At 36.6% G+C, this 23,263-nt stretch overlaps 3 protein-coding genes across 4 annotated transcripts; all 3 read left to right on the forward strand.

Annotated features, from left to right (window-relative positions):
• Window positions 1-177: 177 nt before the first annotated feature.
• rhbdl2 (rhomboid, veinlet-like 2 (Drosophila)) lies at window positions 178-5,993 on the forward strand. 2 transcript variants are annotated; one of them, XM_052578964.1, is made up of 8 exons: window positions 178-776; window positions 1,190-1,410; window positions 2,217-2,365; window positions 2,605-2,717; window positions 4,568-4,668; window positions 4,775-4,835; window positions 4,942-5,003; window positions 5,129-5,993. In XM_052578964.1, exons 2-8 carry the CDS (start codon window positions 1,192-1,194, stop codon window positions 5,309-5,311), a joined length of 888 nt encoding a protein of 295 aa, XP_052434924.1. In that variant the 5' UTR covers window positions 178-776; window positions 1,190-1,191; the 3' UTR covers window positions 5,312-5,993. The 2 variants fall into 2 exon arrangements, with proteins under 2 accessions (XP_052434924.1, XP_052434925.1); XM_052578965.1 differs by lacking the exon at window positions 178-776 and adding an exon at window positions 1,003-1,078.
• A 2,429-nt stretch (window positions 5,994-8,422) lies between these two features.
• Window positions 8,423-12,768, forward strand: LOC127975175 (gap junction alpha-9 protein-like). The gene is made up of 2 exons (XM_052579012.1): window positions 8,423-8,541; window positions 10,264-12,768. The coding sequence occupies exon 2, from the start codon at window positions 10,286-10,288 to the stop codon at window positions 11,780-11,782; it is 1,497 nt and encodes a 498-aa protein (XP_052434972.1). The 5' UTR covers window positions 8,423-8,541; window positions 10,264-10,285; the 3' UTR covers window positions 11,783-12,768.
• A 1,309-nt stretch (window positions 12,769-14,077) lies between these two features.
• rragca (Ras-related GTP binding Ca) lies at window positions 14,078-21,493 on the forward strand. Its single transcript, XM_052579013.1, has 7 exons — window positions 14,078-14,441; window positions 15,579-15,782; window positions 16,730-16,929; window positions 18,770-18,884; window positions 19,179-19,321; window positions 20,481-20,629; window positions 20,711-21,493. Exons 1-7 carry the CDS (start codon window positions 14,262-14,264, stop codon window positions 20,860-20,862), a joined length of 1,143 nt encoding a protein of 380 aa, XP_052434973.1. The 5' UTR covers window positions 14,078-14,261; the 3' UTR covers window positions 20,863-21,493.
• The last annotated feature ends 1,770 nt before the right edge of the window (window positions 21,494-23,263 follow it).

Consider the following 23,263-nt stretch of genomic DNA (forward strand, 5'->3'; position numbering starts at 1 on the left):
GGGTGGCTCTATGTGCCATTTATAGGGGAAATGTCCTGGTCATGATTTTATATTGCCTAAAACATCCAAAGTAGTTTGACCAATAAGATGCAGGTATTGTACATAATCGACCAATCGTGGAGCGTAGCGCCTGAGAAGGTAAGAACGATCAAAGAACGCACGTGTTCGTTCCACTTGAAGCTGCACAACGATCATTACACCGAAGAAGCGCGAGAGCCATTTATCTATAATTGCGAAATATCGTCATACATCGATCGATCTACACTGTGCTAACAGACTAAACCTGGTCATTTAAGGCAAGCTAGAAATCCTAACAACGATGCGTCCCATAAACATAGCCCGTATGGGCACCCTAGATCCCTAGCTTAAAATCGATGAATACTAATTGCGGCACGTGACTTCAGGTGTGGCGGTTTGAGGAAGTCGAGGTAGAGACTCTACCCAACTTTGGCGGTCATAGGTTGCTTTTTTCTTGTTCAACAAAGGTAAAAATAAAACGATTCCGCAGACCCTTCAGTTTAAAACAACAGGAAGGAACTCTGGAACCGGAAAAGCTGGATGAAGCCTGTAATTAACGTCCAGGGAGAGCGCCTTTAAGTCCGCGGTGGCCACACAACTATCTTTTGTTTATTTCAGGGATATTTCTAAAACACATTCTTTATTTCGTTATTATTATTTTTGAAACCTACAATATTAATGAGCACTGGTCTGCGTGCGCTCTTAGATAAACCTCCTGTAAGTTATTTGCGTGAGAGGTGGTGGATCAGAAGAAAGGGGTAAGTTGACTTTAGTGTTGTTACCAAATTGTCTACATGTAACTTATGCAAAATAGTTTCGGGTATACATTTAGCTCCGTTTAATCACAACTTTTAAACACTTATAGAAAATAAAAAAATAACACCCAAAAAACAATATATTAATCATTCTTCAATTAGGATTTTTCTTCATATAATTGCTTCTAAAACGCAAAGCATATAGCCTGTAGTAAACTCGTAAAATTCCACACAGGACACGTTTGTTTATGCAGGAAGAGCCAACAGCTCCGGAAGAGAGCGAGAGATCGAGAAAAAAATGCTGTGTACTATATTTTAGTTTTCTTTTAAGTTTGATACTGTTTTGCTAATTACAAAGAATATTAATTACTTTTTTTTGTATCAATAAAAATACATTTCTGTTTTGCATTTTTAAGAAATGGGCGATAATGACATCGAAGAGCAGGGCAGTTTTCGCGATCAGAACGATGAAGAAGATGATAATCGAGGAAATCCCAAGAGAAGAGGTCGGAGGGTCGAGAAGTATCACAAGCATGTTTCCAAATGGATGCTTCCCGAAGAGTTGCGGGAGACGTATCTGGAGCGCGCGAACTGCTGTCCGCCACCAATCTTCATCATCCTCGTCAGTTTAGCGGAGGTACGATCAAATGTTTGAGCAAAACATCAACCTTTGCACCAGCGGAATTTGATCTTCCTGGCTATCTGATTAATTGAACGGTTTCTACTGTCGCCACAATTACTATTTTTTAAGCCTCAACAGCTTAAACCAGTCCAAGTTTACTGGTCTTAGCTGGTATCAATCTTGTCTTTAGCTGTTTTTTCTAATTTCTTAGTAGAACAAGCTGAAAAGCCCTTTAAAACCAGCCAACAAGTCAGACTTTCAAGGCTGGCAAACAATTTTAGACTGGTTTAAGCTGTTTTTGTTCAAAAGGGTAATATATATATATATATATATATAACATACAATATGTACTAATATAAATGTTTGTTCATTGTAAAAAACTGTTTGCAGCAACCAGTACATTTCCATAATTTGTGAATGTTTTCGTTGGGATGCCTCACTATGAAAGAACTGAGATTCTTTTGAGCTTAGCCTTCCACTTTTCCGGTCCTGTTTGGCAAGTCTTAGCCACAGTGTTTAAAAAGCCAGATTCATCCTTGTTTCTGTGGACATTCCTCAAAATAGACCTCTAGTCACTGATGATCAGTGTCTTGAAAATTAAGACATGTATTAGACCTTCCATTTTTATTTTAATTTAACCAATTATTCGTTAAACTTGTCAAATCATAAATTTTACATATTGTCTACTAACATTATGTACTTGAATAAAAGTTAAATACTGCTGAGCCGTGTGCTACAGTAGAACAGGTTTAGGACAGTGCTTTGGGGCAACTGAAATAATGCAGTCACCAACTTGTTCTGTGTCTATTTTCAATGGACAGTTGGGAGTGTTTATCTACTATGCAGTATGGAAGCCTCAAAAGCAGTGGGTAACTCTGGGAACAGGGATATGGGAGAGTCCTCTTACCTATAAGCCTGATCACCGCGAGGAGGCTTGGCGGTTTCTATCCTACATGTTTGTACATGCCGGGTAAGGGGATTTTGCTGCCTTTAGTTCTATTTTAAAATGACTCTCAATTTTGAGACAGTTATGGTTGTACATAAAAGTGCACAATAAAAAATATATATATATATATTTATTTCCTTTCCCTGGCATAAACTCATGTTGCACTGTAGAGAACCATATCAACTGATTACTGTATCTGACATCCAAGTCGGTTTCTTTTTGGTAACTTAAATATGTGTCTCTGACCATCTTTTTTGGTTTAGTGTGGAGCATATCTTGGGAAACCTGATAATGCAGCTCTTTTTGGGCATTCCCCTGGAGTTGGTGCATAAGGGCTTTGAAGTGGGCATGGTCTACATGGCTGGGGTCCTTGCAGGTGAGTTTTTGTCCATTTCAGTAGTTTATATTGTGAATAGGATACAGTATTACAGTTCAGGAGATTAGGATACGGTATATAATATCACAATTAAAAAATATGTATGTATATATACTCTCATTCAAGAGTTGTGATCGGTATGATTTTTAAAATATATTTTTAAGGACGTCCCCTATGTTTCCCAATGCTGTGTTTATTTGTTTAAAAATACAGTTGAAACTGTAATACTGGAAAAAAAATAAAATAAATAAAAAAAATAATATATATATATATATATATATATATATTAGGGGTGTAACGGTTCACAAAATTCACGGTTCGGTTCGATACGATACACTGATGTCACGGTTCGGTTCGGTTCGATACGTTTTAGATACAGCAAAATGTAAAAACATCTCAACTTTTCAGAATGCCGCAAGCGCACCGCGGGTCATGTGACAAGAACCAACCAATCAGCTTCATCCTTTCCCGTAACAACGTTGAGAGCTCAGCCAAGATGAAGGAACAGCTGATCATAGTTGTATATGGATTGCAATTTTGAAATAAATTCAGTAGCAGAGCTACTGCAAGCGATTTTTAGAGCTGCAAATCCATTTATCCTTCGCTGAAATTTCCGCGTCTCATGGAGAGAGCACGTCATTGTTGCTTAGCAAAGACAGACGCCTCATGAGCGCTTCTGCCCGAGCGCTTTGGAAAGGAGGAGAAAGACGCGCTTAGCGTTTTCCACGCGTTTTTAGGAGCGATATGTGAACGGCCCCTAAGGCGCTCGCTCACTCGGCACGCGCTGAAGGCTCGTTGCAAAATGTCTAATGCATTTAACAGACCAGAAATATAAGATCCTAAAATAACCAACAGGTCTGGTGTTTGGGTTGGATTCCCTGTAAGCTATAGTGTCTAAATGCTGCAGGGATAGTTTGCTGCGTGCATGTTTCTCCTTTTTTTCGTCTTTTCCCAGATAGTACTGACGCATATATCCCAGATATTCCCGCTGGTGTTTTTTTTTTTTTTTGTAATCCCGCTGGTGTACCCTGTCATGTTGCAGATGCGACATACCGTTGTTTATTTATCCACCACTCTCTTGCCATCACCATTATAACTTAAAGGGAATCCAAAGTGCACCCAAACACCAGACCTGTTGGTTATTGGAGGATCTTCTCATTTCTAGTCTGTTAAACGCATTGGCTATTTTGCAACGAGCCTTCAGCGCGTACTGAGTGAGCGAGCGCCTGCTGAGTAGCCTAACATAAACATATAAGATGGTGTTTTTTTCTTCTTCGGGAGTGTCAGGGGCGTTGCCTGTTACGTTGTTTGGGTTATTGGGCTACCTTGTTGAACGCATATCATTATATTTGTTTCTCTCTCTTTTTTTTTTTTTTTTTCAAATATAATTAATTACTCCAACGAACCGTTCGGTATACATAATGCGTACCGCGTACCGAACCGAAAGCGTCGTACCGAACGGTTCAATACGAATACGCGTATCGTTACACCCCTTATATATATATATATATATATATATATATATATATATATATATATATATATATATATATAATTTTTTTTTTTTTTTTTAAGTTTATTCCTTTGGTCTTAAGTGTCACATGGTCCTTCAGAAATCATTCTAATATTTAATAATACTCATCAGTGTTGCAAACAGTATTTCAATAATTCAGGTTTCTTTGACGAGTTCATAGCATTTATTGAAAAAATTGAAATCTTTTAGAAATGTTTGATGTCTTAACTGTCACATCTGATTTATTTATTATATATTTGCCTTCATTCATTTCAGTCTTTATCTTTGGATTCTCTTCATATTCTCATGGAATGTGTATGTATGAATCCTCTTTCAGGATCTCTCGCCAGCTCCATCTTTGACCCTTACAGTGCTCTTGTGGGTGCTTCGGGTGGTGTTTATGCCCTCATGGGAGGTTACTTCATGAATGCTGTGGTGGTGAGTACATTTCCAGTTATATTTGATGGGATATTATAATACTACTAATACAAATGCTATTAATACATACTCAGTTACCAAATAAAACGTTTTCTTTTTCTTCTAGAACTTCAGGGAGATGATGCCACTTCTGGGAGCCTTTCGCATCTTAGTAATTGTTCTGATTGGTGCGCCCATTTCCACTTTCCATTCATTAAATCTGACTTTTTTTATTTTTATTGTTGTACTGTTTATTGTACTGGCAAATAAAATGGTATTTCTTTATTTTTTCAGTTGGAACAGATGTTGGATTTGCTATTTATAGAAGGTTCATTACCCATGAGGTTGGCATGAAGGTGAGATGATTTTGAGACCATATATTGAACAAGCATTTATACCTGTATACCTAGCTACTACCATATTAAGATAATAATCTTGTTAATATACTAGAAAGGAACTTAATACTTGGCTTTTTTGTTAGGTCTCCTTTGTGGCCCATATCGCTGGTGGGGTAGCAGGCATGACCATTGGTTATGTGTTTTTCACCAACTACAGTAAAGCGCTTCTAAAGGACCCACGCTTCTGGTTGTGCATTGTGGGATACATCGCATTCTTCTTTTTTGCCATCATTTTCAACATCTTCTTGTCCCCAGCACCTGCATGAGGAGCATGTGTGTGTTGAAATATTGCATTCGTTCACAACGGACAATCATAGCTTTTTAAAAAGGGGAAGGTCTCAGGTCAATTTCAGAAAATCCTGTTGGTTTTTAAAGGTTGTATGCTTCTACACTACATAGTAAATAGACAGACTCATAAAATTCTGTAATTCATATCCAAATATTCTTTCGGTTTTGTTTAAATGCTTACTCATAAAGTCGTTTCTCAGGAACAAAGTCAAGTTTAATATTGTATTTTGTATTCATATTTGGTGGGGCCATTTATTTTATATTCACAAGATTATTGAGCCCTTTTCCAGAGTAGTCTACAACTTGCTGTCATTTTATAAAACTCAATTTACCAACATTTTAAATGCATTTCTAATTTTTTATACTATTTGATATGTCATCATAATACCAGTAGAGGGCAACACTCATCAATATGAAGACAGTCCTCAACCTGAGGTCACAACAATGTAGTTTAATTGCGGTATTGCATAAGTTATAGACCTGTAATCAATAGAAAATTGTGTCAAATCATTGAGAATAATATGCATCTGCAGTTACCTTGGATTTTTATCCTTTATTATCACTTCATTAAGATTCAGAAATGAGTATAAGATTGGACATGTGGTGACTTGAAGAATCGTGTCAATTAAAGCAAATATTTTATAAACATTTTAAAACCAATGTGTCCATATGGGTCTATTTCATTTAGCAATAGTATTTGTGTTTAACAGAGTTGTTTTATGAACTGGTTAATGAATTTGAGTGTGAAGTAAAAGCTGTGTTATCGGAAAGCGTCCCACAACGACTGCTGTCCTCTGTCCCTCTGTTCTAATTAGCTGATGGTAGTTCTCCCAAACAGATCATCGATTGCTGGCCAATATGGATACAGTGTTCTTGCCAGGCTAAACAGAACATTCCAGGTATTTTCAGTTCACGCAAAAGTCTATTTGAACTGTTTTGATTACAAATGAGTTACTATGATATTTATGGCACTTCAATGTTAACTGAGGTCCTTCTTAATTATACAGTGCATTTGCTGCAAAAAAAGAAAGTAAAATAATCACAATAAAACAAGGAATATAAAAACTTTTAAAATGATTTAAAAATTGATTTAAAATTAATTTAAAGCAATTCAAAATAGAAAATGATACAAATCAGTGCAATCACAATCAGCTCAGACGTTGCACAGTGCTCATTCACTAAATGCACAGCTAAACAGATGAGTTTTGAGTCTAGATTTAAATGTGGCTTATGTTTTAGCCCATCTGATCTCTTCTGGATGCTGGTTCTAACTCTGGGTGGCATAATAATAGACAATAATAGCTAAAAGAGGACCCCCCCCCCCCTTTTTTTTTTTGAGAACCCATTGGTATTTCTAACTGACTTGATCATAATCATCTGATTGGTCTGTTAGATTTATATTCAGCGAGCATATCTGCAATAAATTATGTAATATTTTTATATAATCATTTAATGTAACATTTTTAATTCTATACATTAATCACTATAACATTAATTTCATATTTTAATAACTTAAATAACTACATAAAATATATAAATAACACAATATTTCTTAATATTATAATATAGTATATATTACTGATTTTACATTATTTCTAATCAAATGCAGCCTTGGCGAGCATAATAGACCTCATAATAGACCTCTTACAGACCTCAATCATTTCAAATGTATTGTATATTTAGCTTTTATGCAAAATGGTCATTTTGTTCTCGCTGATCTACACTAACGTGTTGACATAATGATACATAAATGATATACACATAGAATATAACTACTGAATTAGGCTCAGATTTAGGTTATCAGAAAAATAATTTAAGTTTAGACTAGAATGGTCTTTAAGTATATATATATATATATATATATATATATATATATATATATATATATATACATTTTTTTTATTTTTTATTATAAATATATTTCCATGAAATAGTTACATTCTCAGCAGGGAGCATAAAATGCATTCAAGTCAACCTGACATATGCTGCTGCTTTTCTCTTTTTAAAAAATTACCAAAGGTTTAATTTAGCTACTCATTAGAGTCATGTCTAGTCTGAATCATATTGTGTAATAAAGAGGCTCACTCACTACATTAATTAGGACTTGCCTGATATGCCCCTAAATAGATTTTGCAGGCCTTGGATGAAACCAACCAACTGCATAGTTAGTGAGCGTAATGGGGTTGCACCATTGATTTCTTTTAAATGGAATAAAATATCACCACAACTAGGAGAGACAACTTAATTACACTGGGCTGGACCCAGCAGAGTATGAAATCGGACATGACCGATTGATTGCTTCCCAAAGTATTGACTACTGAAAGTAGTGCCAACATGTGGCCAAATGCCATTAGAAAGCATTGCATTTAGCTGTGAACACATTCATGGAAAAGAATAAACAATACCTCTTTGCCTTGCTAGAATAAAACAAGTCATTGTTTGTTTATATGTGCTTAAAAGAACTGACAGGCCTTCATTTCTCTGTATAAAATGTGGAAGTCCACCAGCAGAGTTGTGCACATGCATTTAGTTCATCACACTTGGGCTATTTCTGCAATTCAGCAGAAAAATCATTCAGTAATGGGTGTTAACTAGCAATCAAACATGTAAGACTGATTAAGAAGCGGTGCATAAGAGCATGAAGAGTATCCGAGCCTTAAATTCATACAGAAGAGGGCTTTATAATTCCACAATGTTTTATTTACGCATGGCATACACTGGGTTGGCAAGCTGAATCAATTCAGTGTTCACTTCATCATATTTATAGTGGAGTACTGGTTATTGACGCACTGAGATACAGAAGCAGTGCTCTTGCCAACAGGCCCCTGCGTATTCGGAAACCCTCTTTTGGTGCCAACAGAGAGGAAAGAAAGGGTCACAAAAGTTCAGGTGATGTGCTGCGTCAGATGAGCAGGTCACCAACGATTTTTAATATTTTGGCAGCCTCATCTCGCTTGTATGACCCGAGGGGATCTAAAGCACCGGCAGTCTGTCCATACAGCTGTAAGGTAAATGGCATCGGCTTGCGCATTGATTTCTCCTGCATGGCTATAAGTTGGCAGCAAGAAGACCTACTTGTTTTGTGTTTAGTCAAGACCTCAATAATGATCAGGATGGCAAGAGTCTTTTAGTACTTAACAATGTGTAGGCTGGAGTAGCTTTTGAGTTACCATGAGGATTTACTTCATTTTCTCCTTATTTGTTAAAGGTATGTTGGTGTTTTACTGTTTATTTATCTATGTTTAATTTAACAATAGACCATCTACACATTCAATTTTTTAGATTAGATTCAACTTTATTGTCATTATGCAGAGTACAATTACAGAGCTAATGAAATGCAGTTGGCATCTAAGCAGAAGTGCAAGAATACAGTTTCATATATAGAATATATAGTTTTATATACATAAAAGTGCAGAGTAAGTAAATCTATGATATACAGAATGTACAGTGGAGTTGCTATATACAACATTGATCAGAGTAAATACAGAATATAAATATGAATGCAATGTAGGGATTGTATGTACATTATGAACAGCAATGAAGGATTATATATACATTATGAACAACAGGAACGTGAGAACAGTGGTAATAAATACAGTTGGATGAATGTGCAAAAAATATTGTTGAACAATGTATTCTATGCAAAATAACAGTAGTGCAATATTTTTTACAAATATATTTTACTTTGTTTGTACAGTAACAACTATAGATGGTTTATAGTGTAATACCTTTAACCATGTGCAGTCTGTGCAAAAATATGAATAGTGCAAATAATGTATGTAAAGTACTGTGACCAGTGCAGTAAATGAGCGGGTGCAGGTTAGATTGGACATCAACACAGCATTACACTGACAGACTGCCTACATTTTGTAGCAATATATGTTTTGTAAATTATTTAATGTTTTTAGTGATGTCAGAGAAGCCAGTGAAAAATATTAGAATTTTATTTTTAGGATTCTAATTATACCAAAATTTGCTATACCATATTTGGGATTAACTGTAAAAGTTTTGTTGGAGTGATTTAGTGTTTATGACTGGACTTTATCATATACCTGATTCTGCAATGATTTGAAGCTTGCAATTGAGACTTTTTTTTTCATGTAGTTTTAGTCTGGCAACACATTTTGTGTATCTTTATTTTATTACTTACTATTTAAAAAAAAGTTTTTAGTGTATGCATTTATATAACTATACTTGGGTTACTCTAAAATGTTCTTAGTTTCTAAGTTAGTAAAGTTTCTTTTAGTTGGTAAAATGTTGATTTAAAATAAAAGTGACTGTAATGATGAAAGTGATACAAGTCCGTTAATAGTCTGGTACACAATTTGGTTTTATTTGAATGCATTTTAATATTCTAATGCATCCACTAGTCCATTTTATTCTTTTGGCACTCTTTTTTTCTCTTTCTGGAGGTTTTTAGATACAATTGAAAGGAAACTGCCAAATACAAAATTGAGAAGAGAAGAAACGGGCTAACAAAGAAATATCTGGCAAAAAAAAAATCTATAGATGGGACATTAAATTAGATTGCAAACATGTTTTTATTTCAAGGTTTATTATAGTATGTAGCAGTGCAATGAGGAATCAGGTCTTCATGTATAATAAGAATAAAGACCAAAGTTTTGAATCTTACAGATTCTATTTTTGTATATTACTGTGTGTTGTTAGCAGATTAAGTTTATTGGAAGCTTTGATTTGTCTTTCTTGAGTAAAATTATTCTATTTTGTTTTAGTCGGTGCAATGAATAAGAATATTTCTTGGTGTTTGGATATAGCTAGTGTAGTCAAGTCTCTACGTATTGGTACATTACAGACATATTGGGATGTTGAGGTCTCTGGTAGCCTACTCAAAAATGAGCATGCTGAACATATTGACTGAGCCCCACAGTCCAATTTCATGATTCTTGCTCCCCGTTTATGCTTTTTACAGACACAAAAATGCCAGAGTAAAAATGGGTGACTGGAACTTTCTTGGTGGGATTCTAGAGGAGGTGCATATCCACTCCACAATGGTGGGGAAAATCTGGCTGACCATCCTCTTCATCTTCCGCATGCTGGTGCTTGGTGTGGCGGCGGAGGATGTGTGGAACGACGAACAAGCTGACTTTATCTGCAACACCGAGCAGCCTGGCTGCCGTAACGTCTGCTATGACAAAGCCTTCCCCATTTCCCTCATCCGTTACTGGGTGCTGCAGGTCATTTTTGTTTCTTCCCCCTCCCTGGTGTACATGGGCCATGCTCTCTACCGCCTCCGAGCCCTTGAAAAAGAACGTCAGCGAAAAAAATTGGCACTAAGACGTGAACTGGAGGCTGTGGACATAGAGATGGCAGAGGTACGACGCAAAATAGAACGTGAGCTTCGGCAGATCGACCAGGGGAAGCTAAATAAAGCTCCCTTGAGAGGGTCTCTTCTGCGCACCTACGTGGCTCACATAGTCACCCGCTCGGCTGTAGAGGTGGGTTTTATGACCGGACAATATGTTCTGTATGGGTTTCATCTAAATCCGCTCTACAAATGTGAGCGGGAGCCCTGTCCGAATGCAGTGGACTGCTTTGTATCTCGACCCACCGAGAAAAGCGTCTTCATGGTGTTCATGCAATGTATAGCTGCCATCTCATTGTTTCTCAACATCCTGGAGATCATGCACCTGGGCTACAAGAAGCTTAAAAAGGTCATCTTGAACTACTACCCGCAGCTGAGGGATGATCTCGATGACAGCTACTATCCAAACAAGCTGAAGAAAGATTCCGTGGTGCATCAGACATGCACTGGCACCTCCACTGGCCGCAAGACCACCATTGCTTCAGCACCCAGTGGATACAACCTTCTTCTCGAGAGACCACCTGATGGAAACGCCTACCCTCCTTTGATCAACCCATCCTCTGCTTTCTTGCCTGTTCAGAGTGCTATGCAAACCAAAGATGGTTCTGATGCACCAAAGTACTCACAGAACAGTCCCACAGAGCACAACAGCAATTCCAACAACACCAGCAGTGATACACGTTCCCCACCTTCCAACTCCGTCACGCCGCCAAAGCAAGATGAAGGGGAAGATTCTATCCACCCTCCACCTCTGTTCAAGAAAGGCCAGGAGTCTAAGACTTTAGACTCATCGAGCCATCCCAGGGAACCTTCCCACACATCATCCGGCGTGGGAAAGAAGCCGTGGAAGGTCAGCGCACCCTGGAACTGCTCAACGGTGGTAGAAGGTAATGGCTCAGACACGGATTCCTCGGAAGGTGCTAAGGCCCGCTCTCCCTACGCCGCTGTGCGAGCTCGTACTTCATCCAGGTCTGATTCCAAAGTGAGCAGGCCCACTTCTCCCGATTCAATAGAAGAATCCAGCTCCGAGTCACGGCATAGTCCAAGAGCATCACCGAGCCATCGTGCCTCATTGGCCAGCAGTTCCAGTAGCAGACGAGCAGCTCCTACAGACCTACAGATATGAGAAAAACTCAATATAGGCTTTCATTGTTGATGGTAGCCATGTTATTTTTACAGTTACAATATATTGATTCAAGACTAAAGTTTTATATTTAACTCTATAACGTTGTGGAACTCCTTAATGGATTGTTTTCACTCTCTTCTTACATATCAGTTTAGCAGCACACACTGACAGTGTATTTCATTAACAACAACAATATGTCTGGACATGTTTCTTCCTGTAACAGAAGTCAAAATGATGCAATGGTAAAAATAATTATAATTACACATTGTGCTTTAATACAGCAACTGTAAAAATCTTCAAAAATATGATGTTGTGGAAAAAAATTGTTTCATGTGCATATGTCATATTAACAGATAATAAACTGGTCTGATTCACAATGCAATTAAACCAGATATCAAATATTTATTTAAGTCTGTCTTTTCTAAGCATATGGACGACCAGCATTTCTAAATTAGGAATCTAAGAAAGATTAAACAAATGGAATAAATATTTTTTTTCTAGCTGACTCATATTAATATTAGTATGATGATGAGAATTTAGATATGCTTTGATCAGCAAAATAAAGCTGGTTTAGAACCTTAAGGCTAAAGTTGCTGCTTCTGTTTGTACCAAAGTTGTAAAGTACCAAAAGAAGCCAAAACAGTTTCTTCCCACAGGCTTTAAACTAACTTATTACACCACAAAATTCAAATGTTATTACTTTTTGTATTATTATGGTTTTGTACTTTTTTTTTATGTTGTCTGTTGCTGTTATTGTCATCGCTTCATGTCATACTACGGCACTAAAGAAAGTAGCTATCTATATGAAGCTATTCTTGCTCTTGTCTTACACTTGATTGTTAAGAGAAGAATCACAGAGAAGAAGGAGGCTGTCCCCTCACATTAAAAGAGGAAAGATAGCGCCATTTGAAAATTGTTCTTATAATTTTAACAAGATCCAGTGTTTTAATAATGCAGCTCAAAAAATTTTAAGGACTCACAGCACCATCTACTGGACTAAAGCCTTTGGATATATATATTTTGAATACTCCAAGTAATTTATATTCTGATTTAAAAATGTTAGAAATTAAATGCTCCTCTAATTTGAGGAACTGATTAACTGGGTTGGTTATACTTCCTGGTTGTTTTAGAGAAGGAAAGCATGAAAGAATAACAAAATGAACAAAACACAACCCATGTTTGTTTAGATGAACCTGGTTTGTAAGACAGTTGTATATTCCTGTTCAGCTTTTGAATTGAAAGCTTTTATAATTATCATTTCAAGAAATCTGAATTAAGATCTAATCCTTTATACTTTCTTTGGTGGCATCCTAACCACAAAAATATAATCTTTTAAATGTATCTTTTTTTTTTCAATTTAATTGACCTGTGCTACTAGAAGCTAAAGTGCAGCAGTTTTGTAATCTGATTATTCAGTACAGCTGTGCATATACTGTAGTAAAACTAACAACAACATTGGCTTTATTCTGCCATGTGACACATTGGTCAATCACTTGTTATTGTCTGGAGGCCTAACCTTTAATCAGTACACATATCAGTTATGTGTGACATAATTTTCATTATTACATTAGACAACAGCCTATTTCAAGAATTTTAAGTCTAAAAACAGCCCAAATGATTAACATATTTACATGGTAAATGGATATGACCAGAGCATAACAAATGACCAGAGATGTTAATTCCAGTTTACCCATCTGAAAGATTATGCCTGTGTTATTTCATAAAATATATCATATCATAATAGGCTACAAGTACTGCTACCATATTTGGCATGCATAACCTAATGTTAAAATGGTATAATAACCAATGTATTAAATATAAAGTTAATATAATAAAATATAATTAAATCAATCAATCACTAGCTACTTTCACTTATTTATTTGATTCTTCTTTTTTTAAGAAATTTAATGCATTTTGTTTCATATCTAAGAACAAAATCTGCCCACTTATCTTGGAAAATGGGATTAAACCACTCATCTATATAATATACGTGTCTATTATAGATCAGCGGATTAAATGTACATTTATAAAAGAAAATTCATAAACATTAAACATGTAAGTTACCAACAAATCTTTATCAGCATTTCAAGGTAAGAAATACCATTTCAGGTGAAAGGTCGGAAAAAACAGCCATTCACACGAATCCGTTAGTCAGGTGACCATCAGGCACATGACTTGGAACGATCCACCCGCATTTCAATAGCTTAGTAGAGTGACACCTTAGTTATCCAATCAGCGTACGAGTTACCCGGCGGCCATCCAATTACACTCGAGTGTTGTTCTTAAATGGGCGTTTATTCGAGAAGGGAAACACAAGAGACTGAACTAAGATTTAAAGGAGAGTCCATAATAAGTTTGCTCTCACCTATTTCTGCGATACTAAGGTTTTATGTTTGTTCGCTGAGCATTAATTTAGTGCCGGTTGGATTACTAATAACCGGCCGGGTTAGATTTTAAAGGGGTTGGGGAGGGGGTTAACATGTCTATCCAGTACGAGGCACCGCTGGCGGACAGCTACGGGGTGGCGGACTCGTTTCCCAAAGATTTCGGATATGGAGAAGAAGAAGGAGACATTGAGGACAGTCCTACTCCCTCCGACAGCAAACCAAGAATCCTGCTAATGGGACTGAGGAGGAGCGGAAAGTCCTCTATCCAGAAGGTAGGAGGAAGAGATGATATTTAGACCGTTTATGTTATCCTCCCTGCGGACTTCTTGGCCAAGCGAGTTAGAACCGGGTCAGAGCCGCTCCAGGCTGCCCTGCTGCCACTGGGCACGGGCAAGATCACCACCCAGAGCCCTTACAGCCAAACTATTTCTTAAGCACTTCTGGATTTATCAAGCTGGATGCCATACAGGCCTAAATGCACCATTCGCATTCACTTGTCGAAGAAGTATATAAGTGGCATATGCGTGCCATGTTAATGTTGTGATAACTCACCCGGCACGTTATTTCTCATCCTTCACCACACCCTCTCAACACAGATGATGCAGATCATGCAAACAGAAATGGTTGACTAGAAGACACCTTTCCGATTTTTAGAAGTAACATAGTCCATTCCTGGGGACCATCTACCGTATTTGTGTATCTTATAAACAACTGGTATTCATTTCTTATAAATTGTGTAACATTAAGTGCATCTCGTGTATGTTATTAATCGTGTTGGTTTAGGAAATAAAGCCATTAAAGATGCACTCAGTAATTGTGGCTAATTTAAAAATGCACACAAAGTAGTGCATCACATGGAATGAAACTTGACACAGTCTACTAGAAAAAGCTGTTTTATGGTACATACATGGAGTGGGTCGCCCCCTCTTGGGCGCTGCCATGGTGATGTCACATGACATACTGTGCCATGTAATTGATTGAGAGACAACTATTGATTAAAAACTGTAGTAAGATTAAGTTTGTCTTATGTAGCATTTAAATAAAAACATGCATATAAAAATACCAAACATTAAAACATCATACAAACAAGCAATTCCTGTCAGTTGATAAATGCTGCATCATCAAGCACTGGACATGAACACATGACAGTCATAACTGCCATACTGTGAAACCATGAGTTATTACTCATATATATATAGATCAGTGTGTGAAAAACACAAATGCCACAAGGAGAGAACTCATAAGCATGAGTTCTCCCTGAGAATTAAGTCTTGCCACCAGTAAGCTCCTCAAAGTCCATGAAGCATGTGACGGGGGCATTTAGATTGATTTCACAACTGTCTGACTTTATCACTCTCCCACTGGAGGAATGCTGTAATGTACTGTGCAAAATGTTTTTGACTTATTAGGTGGTGTTTCATAAGATGTCCCCCAACGAGACCCTGTTTCTCGAGAGCACCAACAAGATCTATAAAGATGACATCTCCAGCAGCTCTTTTGTCAACTTCCAGATCTGGGACTTCCCTGGACAAGTGGACTTTTTTGATCCAACCTTTGACTACGAGATGATTTTCAGAGGAACTGGGGCCTTGATATTTGTCATCGACGCACAGGTGAAACAAGAAATTCAAAGCCTTGACACTAATTACTGTGCCCCCCCCCCCCCCCCCCAAAAAAATAGTGATGTAGTTCTGTCAGTAATTCGACTGGATTATTTTGTGAAATATTATAATTACAAAACGTGGCTGACTATGTTTTATTCATTGTTTGAGGCGGATAAAGCTGGGTTTCATAGTATTTGTGTTGGTTTGTTTTATGATATTTCAATAAGAAAGTAACTGTATTAATCAATCAAACTTATCAAAGTTGTCATTGCAAAAGGAAGGTTTTTGTTTTTACTTCCATAGTATGGAAAAAAACACGTAGGAACTCAATCGGCACGAAAACTGTTTGTTTACCTATGTTTGTTCACCTTCACCTACTGGTTTATCTACGTTTGTTAACATTCACCTACTTTTTTTATGAACTATACCTTTAATGGTTCTTAATAGCTGGCTTATTTAAATCTTGGCATTGAGGCCAGATATTCTGGTTTCATTTAATTGTATGTTGTTTGTCATTGAGGCTTAGATCATTGGATCACATTGGCTTAAGGTGAAAATAGGTACAAGATTGACTTGTGCTGATAAAGGGAAGTCCGTGCTGTTTTCTCTCATCCCTTTAGTTCAGCTGAAAGTTATTTTAAAGGATATGATCGATTAGATGGCAGATTTGCAAACCCTTTTACAAGTGGAAGTCTCAACTACAGCAGTGTGTGCTATATCACACAAAAGTATGTGTTATTTTATCAAGAAGAGCTGTTAAAGTTCTTCTGCTATTTCAAGAAACTTTCTTACATAATTTTTGTAGTTCTGCATCTGTATATAGTTATTTTTTTGTAAATATGTAAAATGCAACTTGTTTGGTAAACCTAAAGTATGGCATTTTCTCTAAACCTGGCCATCCTCTACATTGTACATTGGCAGCTCATACCATCTTGCCTTCCTCCTCTGTATCACAGGATGACTATGTGGAGGCCCTTGGTCGACTCCACCTCACAGTATCACGCGCCTACAGGGTCAACCCAGAGATCAACTTTGAAGTGTTTATCCATAAAGTAGATGGCCTGTCTGATGACCATAAGATCGAGACCCAGCGGGATATACACCAGAGGGCTAACGATGACCTGGCAGATGCCAGTTTAGAGAAACTACATCTCAGGTAACGTTTGCAGTTTTATTTCTAATGCTGTTTATTGAATGTAATAGCCTACATCTTGAACCATATGTGCCACTATTTATGTGATATTAGAAGATGGAGCAGAAATCTACACTATTCTTAATTTTAAAATTCTGGAGAACATCGAATTAATTGGTAATTTTGAGGAAAACTCATTTCTGAAATCTGTAGATTTTTTTTACGTTACTAAAAGTGGAGAAACTTGTTAAGTCAGTGCTCTGGTGTTGACATAATAATGGATGTAATGGTTTGATGTCGAAAAGCAGTTCTCTGAGGAAATGGTGATGTTAGTTTTTATTTCATGAGCTCTATGTTAAATCTTAGCGATTAAAGGCATTTGCAAAATTAATTTGGTTATGTGATTTTAAATAGAGTGCCACTTATGGCTGAATCCAATTACATGGTTTTTCTGTTGTCTTCACTAATGCTTTAGAATCTCCTCGTACTTTTTACCGAATGTGACGATGAATATGTATCTTGCAACTCTCTGATCTACTTGAGAGTGTCTGCTTAATCGTGCATTATCTGAAAATATTTGCATTTAACCTTGTATTATTTGTGATCCTGGACCACAAAACCAGTCCTAAGTCACATAGGTATTTTTTTAGCCATAGCTAACAATACATTGTATGAGGCAAAATTACAGATTTTTCTTTTGTGCTAAAAATAATTAAGTAAAGATCATGTTCCATATATCAACTATTTCAAATTTTCCTATCGTTAATATAGCAACACTAAATTTGATTAGTAATATGAATTGCTAAGGACTTCTTTTGGACAAATTTAAAGGTGTTTTTCTCTACTTTTTTTTTTTTTTGCACCCTCAGATTCCAGATTTTCAAATTGTTGTGTGTGTGTGTGTATATATATATATATATATATATATATATATATATATATATATATATATATATATATATATATATATATATATATATATATATATATATATATATATATATATATATATATATATATATAAAATATACAATTTTGGTTGCTGTTTAGGCTATATAGTATTCTTATGTGTTGAAGTCATATTAGGAAAGCAAGAAGATTGTTTTTCTTCAGCTCTGTTCACTACAGCAATATGAGTGTACAGTTCAAGGAGGCTTGAGTTGCCAGTGCCTCATGAACAACAGACGAGGGTGAATTTCAAGAATACTTGGCATGTTCTGCATACTGTGATCACCAGTGTCAAATCTCTCTGTGGTCTTAATAGCTAACACAACCCTGGTAATATGAATAGTTTTTTTAAGTAGGACAGAATAATACATGCTGCTGCCTCACTTAACCTTAATAATATAATCCTCAAATGAATTTGAATATTAGAATAACTCGCATTGCAGTTTCACAGTTTTGTCATTTTTCATAATTGGCATCTCCTGCCATTTCTTACAAGTTGCTTATTAAATTGCCACATCAGACCAGTGTGGCATTAGAAGATTTTTTTAAGTTAAAGGTTGCTGTCCAACACAGCAGAGCCTTTATGCCACTTCTTTCCTGCTAGATTCTGGTGTCCTTTTTGGTTACATTTCTATTCAATTGGCAACAGATCTGTTTACACTCTCTCCCAAATCTACAGTCAATAACATTATTTTCACATGAATACCCTACTAAGATTGGCATTTTGATCAAGAAGTGCATTTAACTGTTTGCCACTAACACACATCCATTGCAGTTGTCAGAAGTGAATGTTCAGTCCTGAGATATGTTTCAATTGTTTAAACATGTGCAACAAGGTCTGATCTGTGACAGATAATGGAGGAAAATTTTGTATGACATTCTGTCTAATCGAATGCCCCTTTTCTGTCCTCTACAGTTTCTATTTGACTAGTATATATGATCACTCCATCTTTGAGGCCTTCAGTAAAGTTGTCCAGAAGCTCATCCCTCAGCTTCCAACGCTGGAGAACCTTCTCAACATCTTTATATCAGTATGTGTCTCTCCCTCAAGACTTCACAACGCTTCTAAATGGGTCATGCTGCGTTAATGATGGTTGCACCTTAATAAAAGTTCCAGTCCCTCTTTGGTCACTCCGTTATTGTCATTATGAAGAATATATTGTGTTGTTGTTGCTGCTGCGGTAGAAAAGGCTTATTCACTTTCCATCTCTGATGCAGTCATGCTCATGCATGTTTTATTATCCTCTCAATGCTGTAATATCCCATATCAGACCCTGCAGGGCATTATGCAATGTGTGAGTGTATGTGTGTTTCTCTGCAAATAGAATTCAGGGATTGAGAAGGCCTTCCTGTTTGATGTCGTCAGTAAGATTTACATCGCCACCGACAGTTCACCGGTGGACATGCAGTCCTATGAGCTTTGCTGCGACATGATCGATGTGGTCATCGACGTCTCCTGTATTTACGGGTGAGCCTTGTATAATATTTCTACTTTCATATTGGAGTACAAGCACAATACATACAAACATCTATCCAATGGCTCCAATTTCACTTAGATCTTTTACATGAGTGCGGTTTAAATTGTATATTCCCCAACTTCTCTTAACTTGTAAAACCTACTAATATCCTTTATTTGTGGATATGTTTTTAAACTAAGGAAATGCGACAGACAATATATACCTTATTTTTATCTCTCACAGTGATCGCAAGCATTTTGAATTATCATTCAGTGATTTAAAATGTCTGTATATGACAAAAGTTAGATCTTGAATGGTGATAAAATTCCATTTTAATAATGCACTAGGAGTAAACTGTACACTGCCCTTCAGAGGCTACAGAAGATAGTTACATGTTTCAATAAATTAAATTTACATGTTACAAATAAATTGAATTTACATCGATCTTCAAATTCAATGTATTTTCATGTAAACATTGAACTTGATCTTCTGTAGCCACTAAAGGGCAGTACTAAATGGGTAAAAAAATATGATGTTTTGGCAATATAACAAAAATTTACACATCTCCATTCTGTTCAAACGTTATCACCCCCTGGCTCTTAATGCATGGTTTTTCCTTCTGGAGCATCAGTGATTGTTTGAACCTTCTGTAATAGTTGCATATGAGTCCCTCAGTTGTCTTCAGTGTGAAAAGATGGATTTCAAAAGCATACAGTCATTGTTGGAAAGGGTTCAAATACACAACAATGCTGGAAAATCAAAGAATTTGTGGGAGCTGAAAGATTTTTCTGGAGAACGGCAGGCAGATTAACTGTTCAAGACAAACAAGGGACTCATGAACAACTATCACTAAACAAAAAAACAGGTAACAACACAGTATTAAGAATCAAGCAGATGTAAACTTTTGAATGGGGTCATTTTTATAATTTCAGCTATTAATTTTCTCTTGTGGACTGTTTAAACATTTTCTTTATGTGAAAAATCTTATTCAGGTCAGTACTAAATAAACAAAAAATGCTTTTTTTTAATGATCCCTCTTATTTTTTGTAAAATAATTAAACATTGCAAATTCTGAAAGGGGATGTAAACTTTTGACCTCAACTGTATTCCTAATGTCATTTTTAGTATGCTTTTTGTCCGTTGCATTCTAAGCATGTTTCAATCACACAGATTAAAGGAGGATGGCAGTGGCAGTGCATATGATAAGGAGTCTATGGCCATCATCAAACTCAACAACACCACAGTGCTCTACCTAAAAGAGGTCACCAAGTTCCTTGCCCTGGTCTGCATCCTGAGAGAAGAGAGCTTTGAGCGCAAAGGTACACCACCGCAATAATTATAGTGATGCCTTTCAAACTAGCGGTTTTCGGTTGTTTTTAATTTTCCTTTCTGTGCTGCAGGATTAATAGACTACAATTTCCACTGTTTCCGGAAAGCCATTCATGAGGTGTTCGAGGTTGGTGGTTCTACCTCAAGGACAAGCAACCAGCCAGCTGGCACCCCTCTCCTGAAGACTGTTACCTTAAACGGAACCCCCAGGAGCACTGTGTAGATAGATAGCGATAAAGACAATGATGAAAGTGTGGAGATGATGGATAAGGTAACAAAAGAGAGAGACTTCAGGATGAGCCACATTCTGAGTATGCAGACCATCATTACTGCTCCCAAATGCTTTATAAGCAAGCGTTTGAAAGTCACTAAAATAAACTTGCTGCAGTGGGTGGGGCAGAAATGTTATGTGGGTATGCTTGCAAAGCTACAGATGGATGGAAGGGAAGAGGCACAAAAGAAGGTGGAACACTTTTTTTGTGACTAAAAGGCATTAACAAACTGTTCCTCCAGAAAAGGCCGCAAACATGTAACAGTGCAAGTCACTTAGGAAAAAAACAAAAGCACAGCAAAAAACCAGCCGTCCCGCCTGACGACTTGGATGAATGCTGTATGATATGCTGCTGGTCACTTTCTGGTCACCAAGTTTAAATGCATAGCCGGTCTACTCCTCAACATGTGAATGTGGCAGACTTCTGTGAACATTTCTGGGGCACGAAATTTGAGTGTCCACTTCTGAAGCCTTATGTAAAGGAGGCCTGTCTGATGCAAGCCCCTAGTGCACACTTGGTCACCTAAACAGCCCATGTATTGTGTATGAAAGATTAGTAAAGGGATTGAAATTTGGTTTTGAATTTGTCTCTTGTGTGTGTACACATATATGTATCCAGTGGAGAGAGTGGGTGGGTGTATTGCATATGCATCGGTTCGGGGCCCAGAGATGTTGTGAAGTCACACATGGGAGAGCGTTTGTGACTTCGGAAGAGCTGTACCATTTCATTCGACCTCTGGGACACTGTGATTGCACTTACCTCAGAGGATGTCAAGGATCCTACCTAACAAAATTCAAACTGCTATGCTGTACTGTTACCCTCCAGTAGCTCATGCAATCTGAGGGACATTGTAGGATGAAATTTGAATTACTTACATTCCGGTTCTGAGGTGCCAGTGCAGTTTTGCTCAGATTTAAAACTCACTCTTTGCTTTCACTCTTCCAATCAGCATGTTGTTTTTGATTCTGAAAAAAATCAGCTTTAAACAGAAATGAAGGATAACTTATGTAACAAGACGTGTAAATCAGTTAAAATCCATTCCATGCATGACTGTAGAGATGCTTCATATTGTTTCAAATCAGCTCATTCTGTTTTAATTTCATTTAATGGGAACTAAATGAAATATGAAAAACACAAAAAACTGATCTTCAAACTTGCTTGTTATTCTTGTTTGTCAGAATACATATAGGACACAGATTATGCCTGTCTTTGCGTTTTGCCGAAGGTGTTATCATTCACAAAAAATAAAACGTACACACACTGGAAAGAGTATGCATGCTGTTATTGATTTGGTCCCATATTCAAGGTATAAAACCCTGCCTAATACTTACATACTGGGACCTTTCGTGTAAGAGATTGAGGACACTTGCTAAAAGGGGGAAAAAATATTGTGTACACATAATCTTCAAAGAAAAGTTTGTTCAGAAATGAACATTGAAAAATAGGTTTGCTGTTGCTCCAAAAACTCTTGACTCTTGCTAAATCTTACGAGTCATACGTAATGTTGTGCGTCAAAATTTATTTCAAAATGTATTTCGGGCGGAAATGTAAGAAATGTAATATTCCTATCCGCCCACTGATTCACAAACACAAGCGTTATTTTGAACCAAATCTTTTCTAGTTCACACATCGGTCTGAATGATTCTAGAGTTTTGTGGAAGATTAATAATAATAATAATAATAATAATAATAACAGCTTAAATATATGATGTTTTGATAAACAAATCTATCATAGAAATTGGGAATATAATGTACTACTTATTCAACACTACTATTGCGCTATATTTTTCTGATATATCTATTTGTTCTCCTACTAGACTCAGGTCTGGAGAATTGTGCACGGGTGTGTTATAAACCTGTTAATTTTTGCTTAAACTATCCCTTTAGTACCATGCTCATGACTAAAACACTCCATCAATTATAGAGAATGATAACTTATGATTATATAATTTAGTTTTAAGTGAATTATTATAGAACACGTTCTAAAAAGATTAGTTGAACATTACCACTTTTTTGACTATTGGGGGCGCCAGAGTACTGCAATTAAATTGTCTCAACAAAGACACATGGGCTGAATTGGAAATATCCTACCACCATACCACTACAACAACTTTATAAGGTATAAATTGCAATAGGCTATTATGCTGCTCTAGTGCTGAGGTGCTTTCCATTCATTTGAATCAGTCATACCTCAAGTTAAACATCCTATTTTGTTTCCTTCATTTTTGTCCTTATGAAAAAGTACTAAAAAGCCTCATTAAACAATATAGGCCAACAATGTAAATAGCAGTCTAATAATAATTTAGGTAATCTTTCTATTTTTCTGAATGTTTAAGCTTAATTCAGTTTGAT

Source organism: Carassius gibelio, chromosome B16 (genome assembly GCF_023724105.1).
Source record: "Carassius gibelio isolate Cgi1373 ecotype wild population from Czech Republic chromosome B16, carGib1.2-hapl.c, whole genome shotgun sequence".
Classification (NCBI taxonomy): domain Eukaryota; kingdom Metazoa; phylum Chordata; class Actinopteri; order Cypriniformes; family Cyprinidae; genus Carassius; species Carassius gibelio.

Excerpts from the sequence above, each read along its gene's own strand:
- rhbdl2 (XM_052578964.1), top strand. The coding sequence starts at position 1,192 with ATGGGCGATAATGACATCGAAGAGCAGGGCAGTTTTCGCGATCAGAAC. Across the intron at positions 4,836-4,941 it reads CTTAGTAATTGTTCTGATTG|TTGGAACAGATGTTGGATTT; the intron begins GTGCGCCCATTT and ends TTATTTTTTCAG. Across the intron at positions 5,004-5,128 it reads CCCATGAGGTTGGCATGAAG|GTCTCCTTTGTGGCCCATAT; the intron begins GTGAGATGATTT and ends CTTTTTTGTTAG.
- rragca (XM_052579013.1), top strand. The coding sequence starts at position 14,262 with ATGTCTATCCAGTACGAGGCACCGCTGGCGGACAGCTACGGGGTGGCG. Across the intron at positions 14,442-15,578 it reads GAAAGTCCTCTATCCAGAAG|GTGGTGTTTCATAAGATGTC; the intron begins GTAGGAGGAAGA and ends TTGACTTATTAG. Across the intron at positions 15,783-16,729 it reads TATTTGTCATCGACGCACAG|GATGACTATGTGGAGGCCCT; the intron begins GTGAAACAAGAA and ends TCTGTATCACAG.
- LOC127975175 (XM_052579012.1), top strand. The coding sequence starts at position 10,286 with ATGGGTGACTGGAACTTTCTTGGTGGGATTCTAGAGGAGGTGCATATC.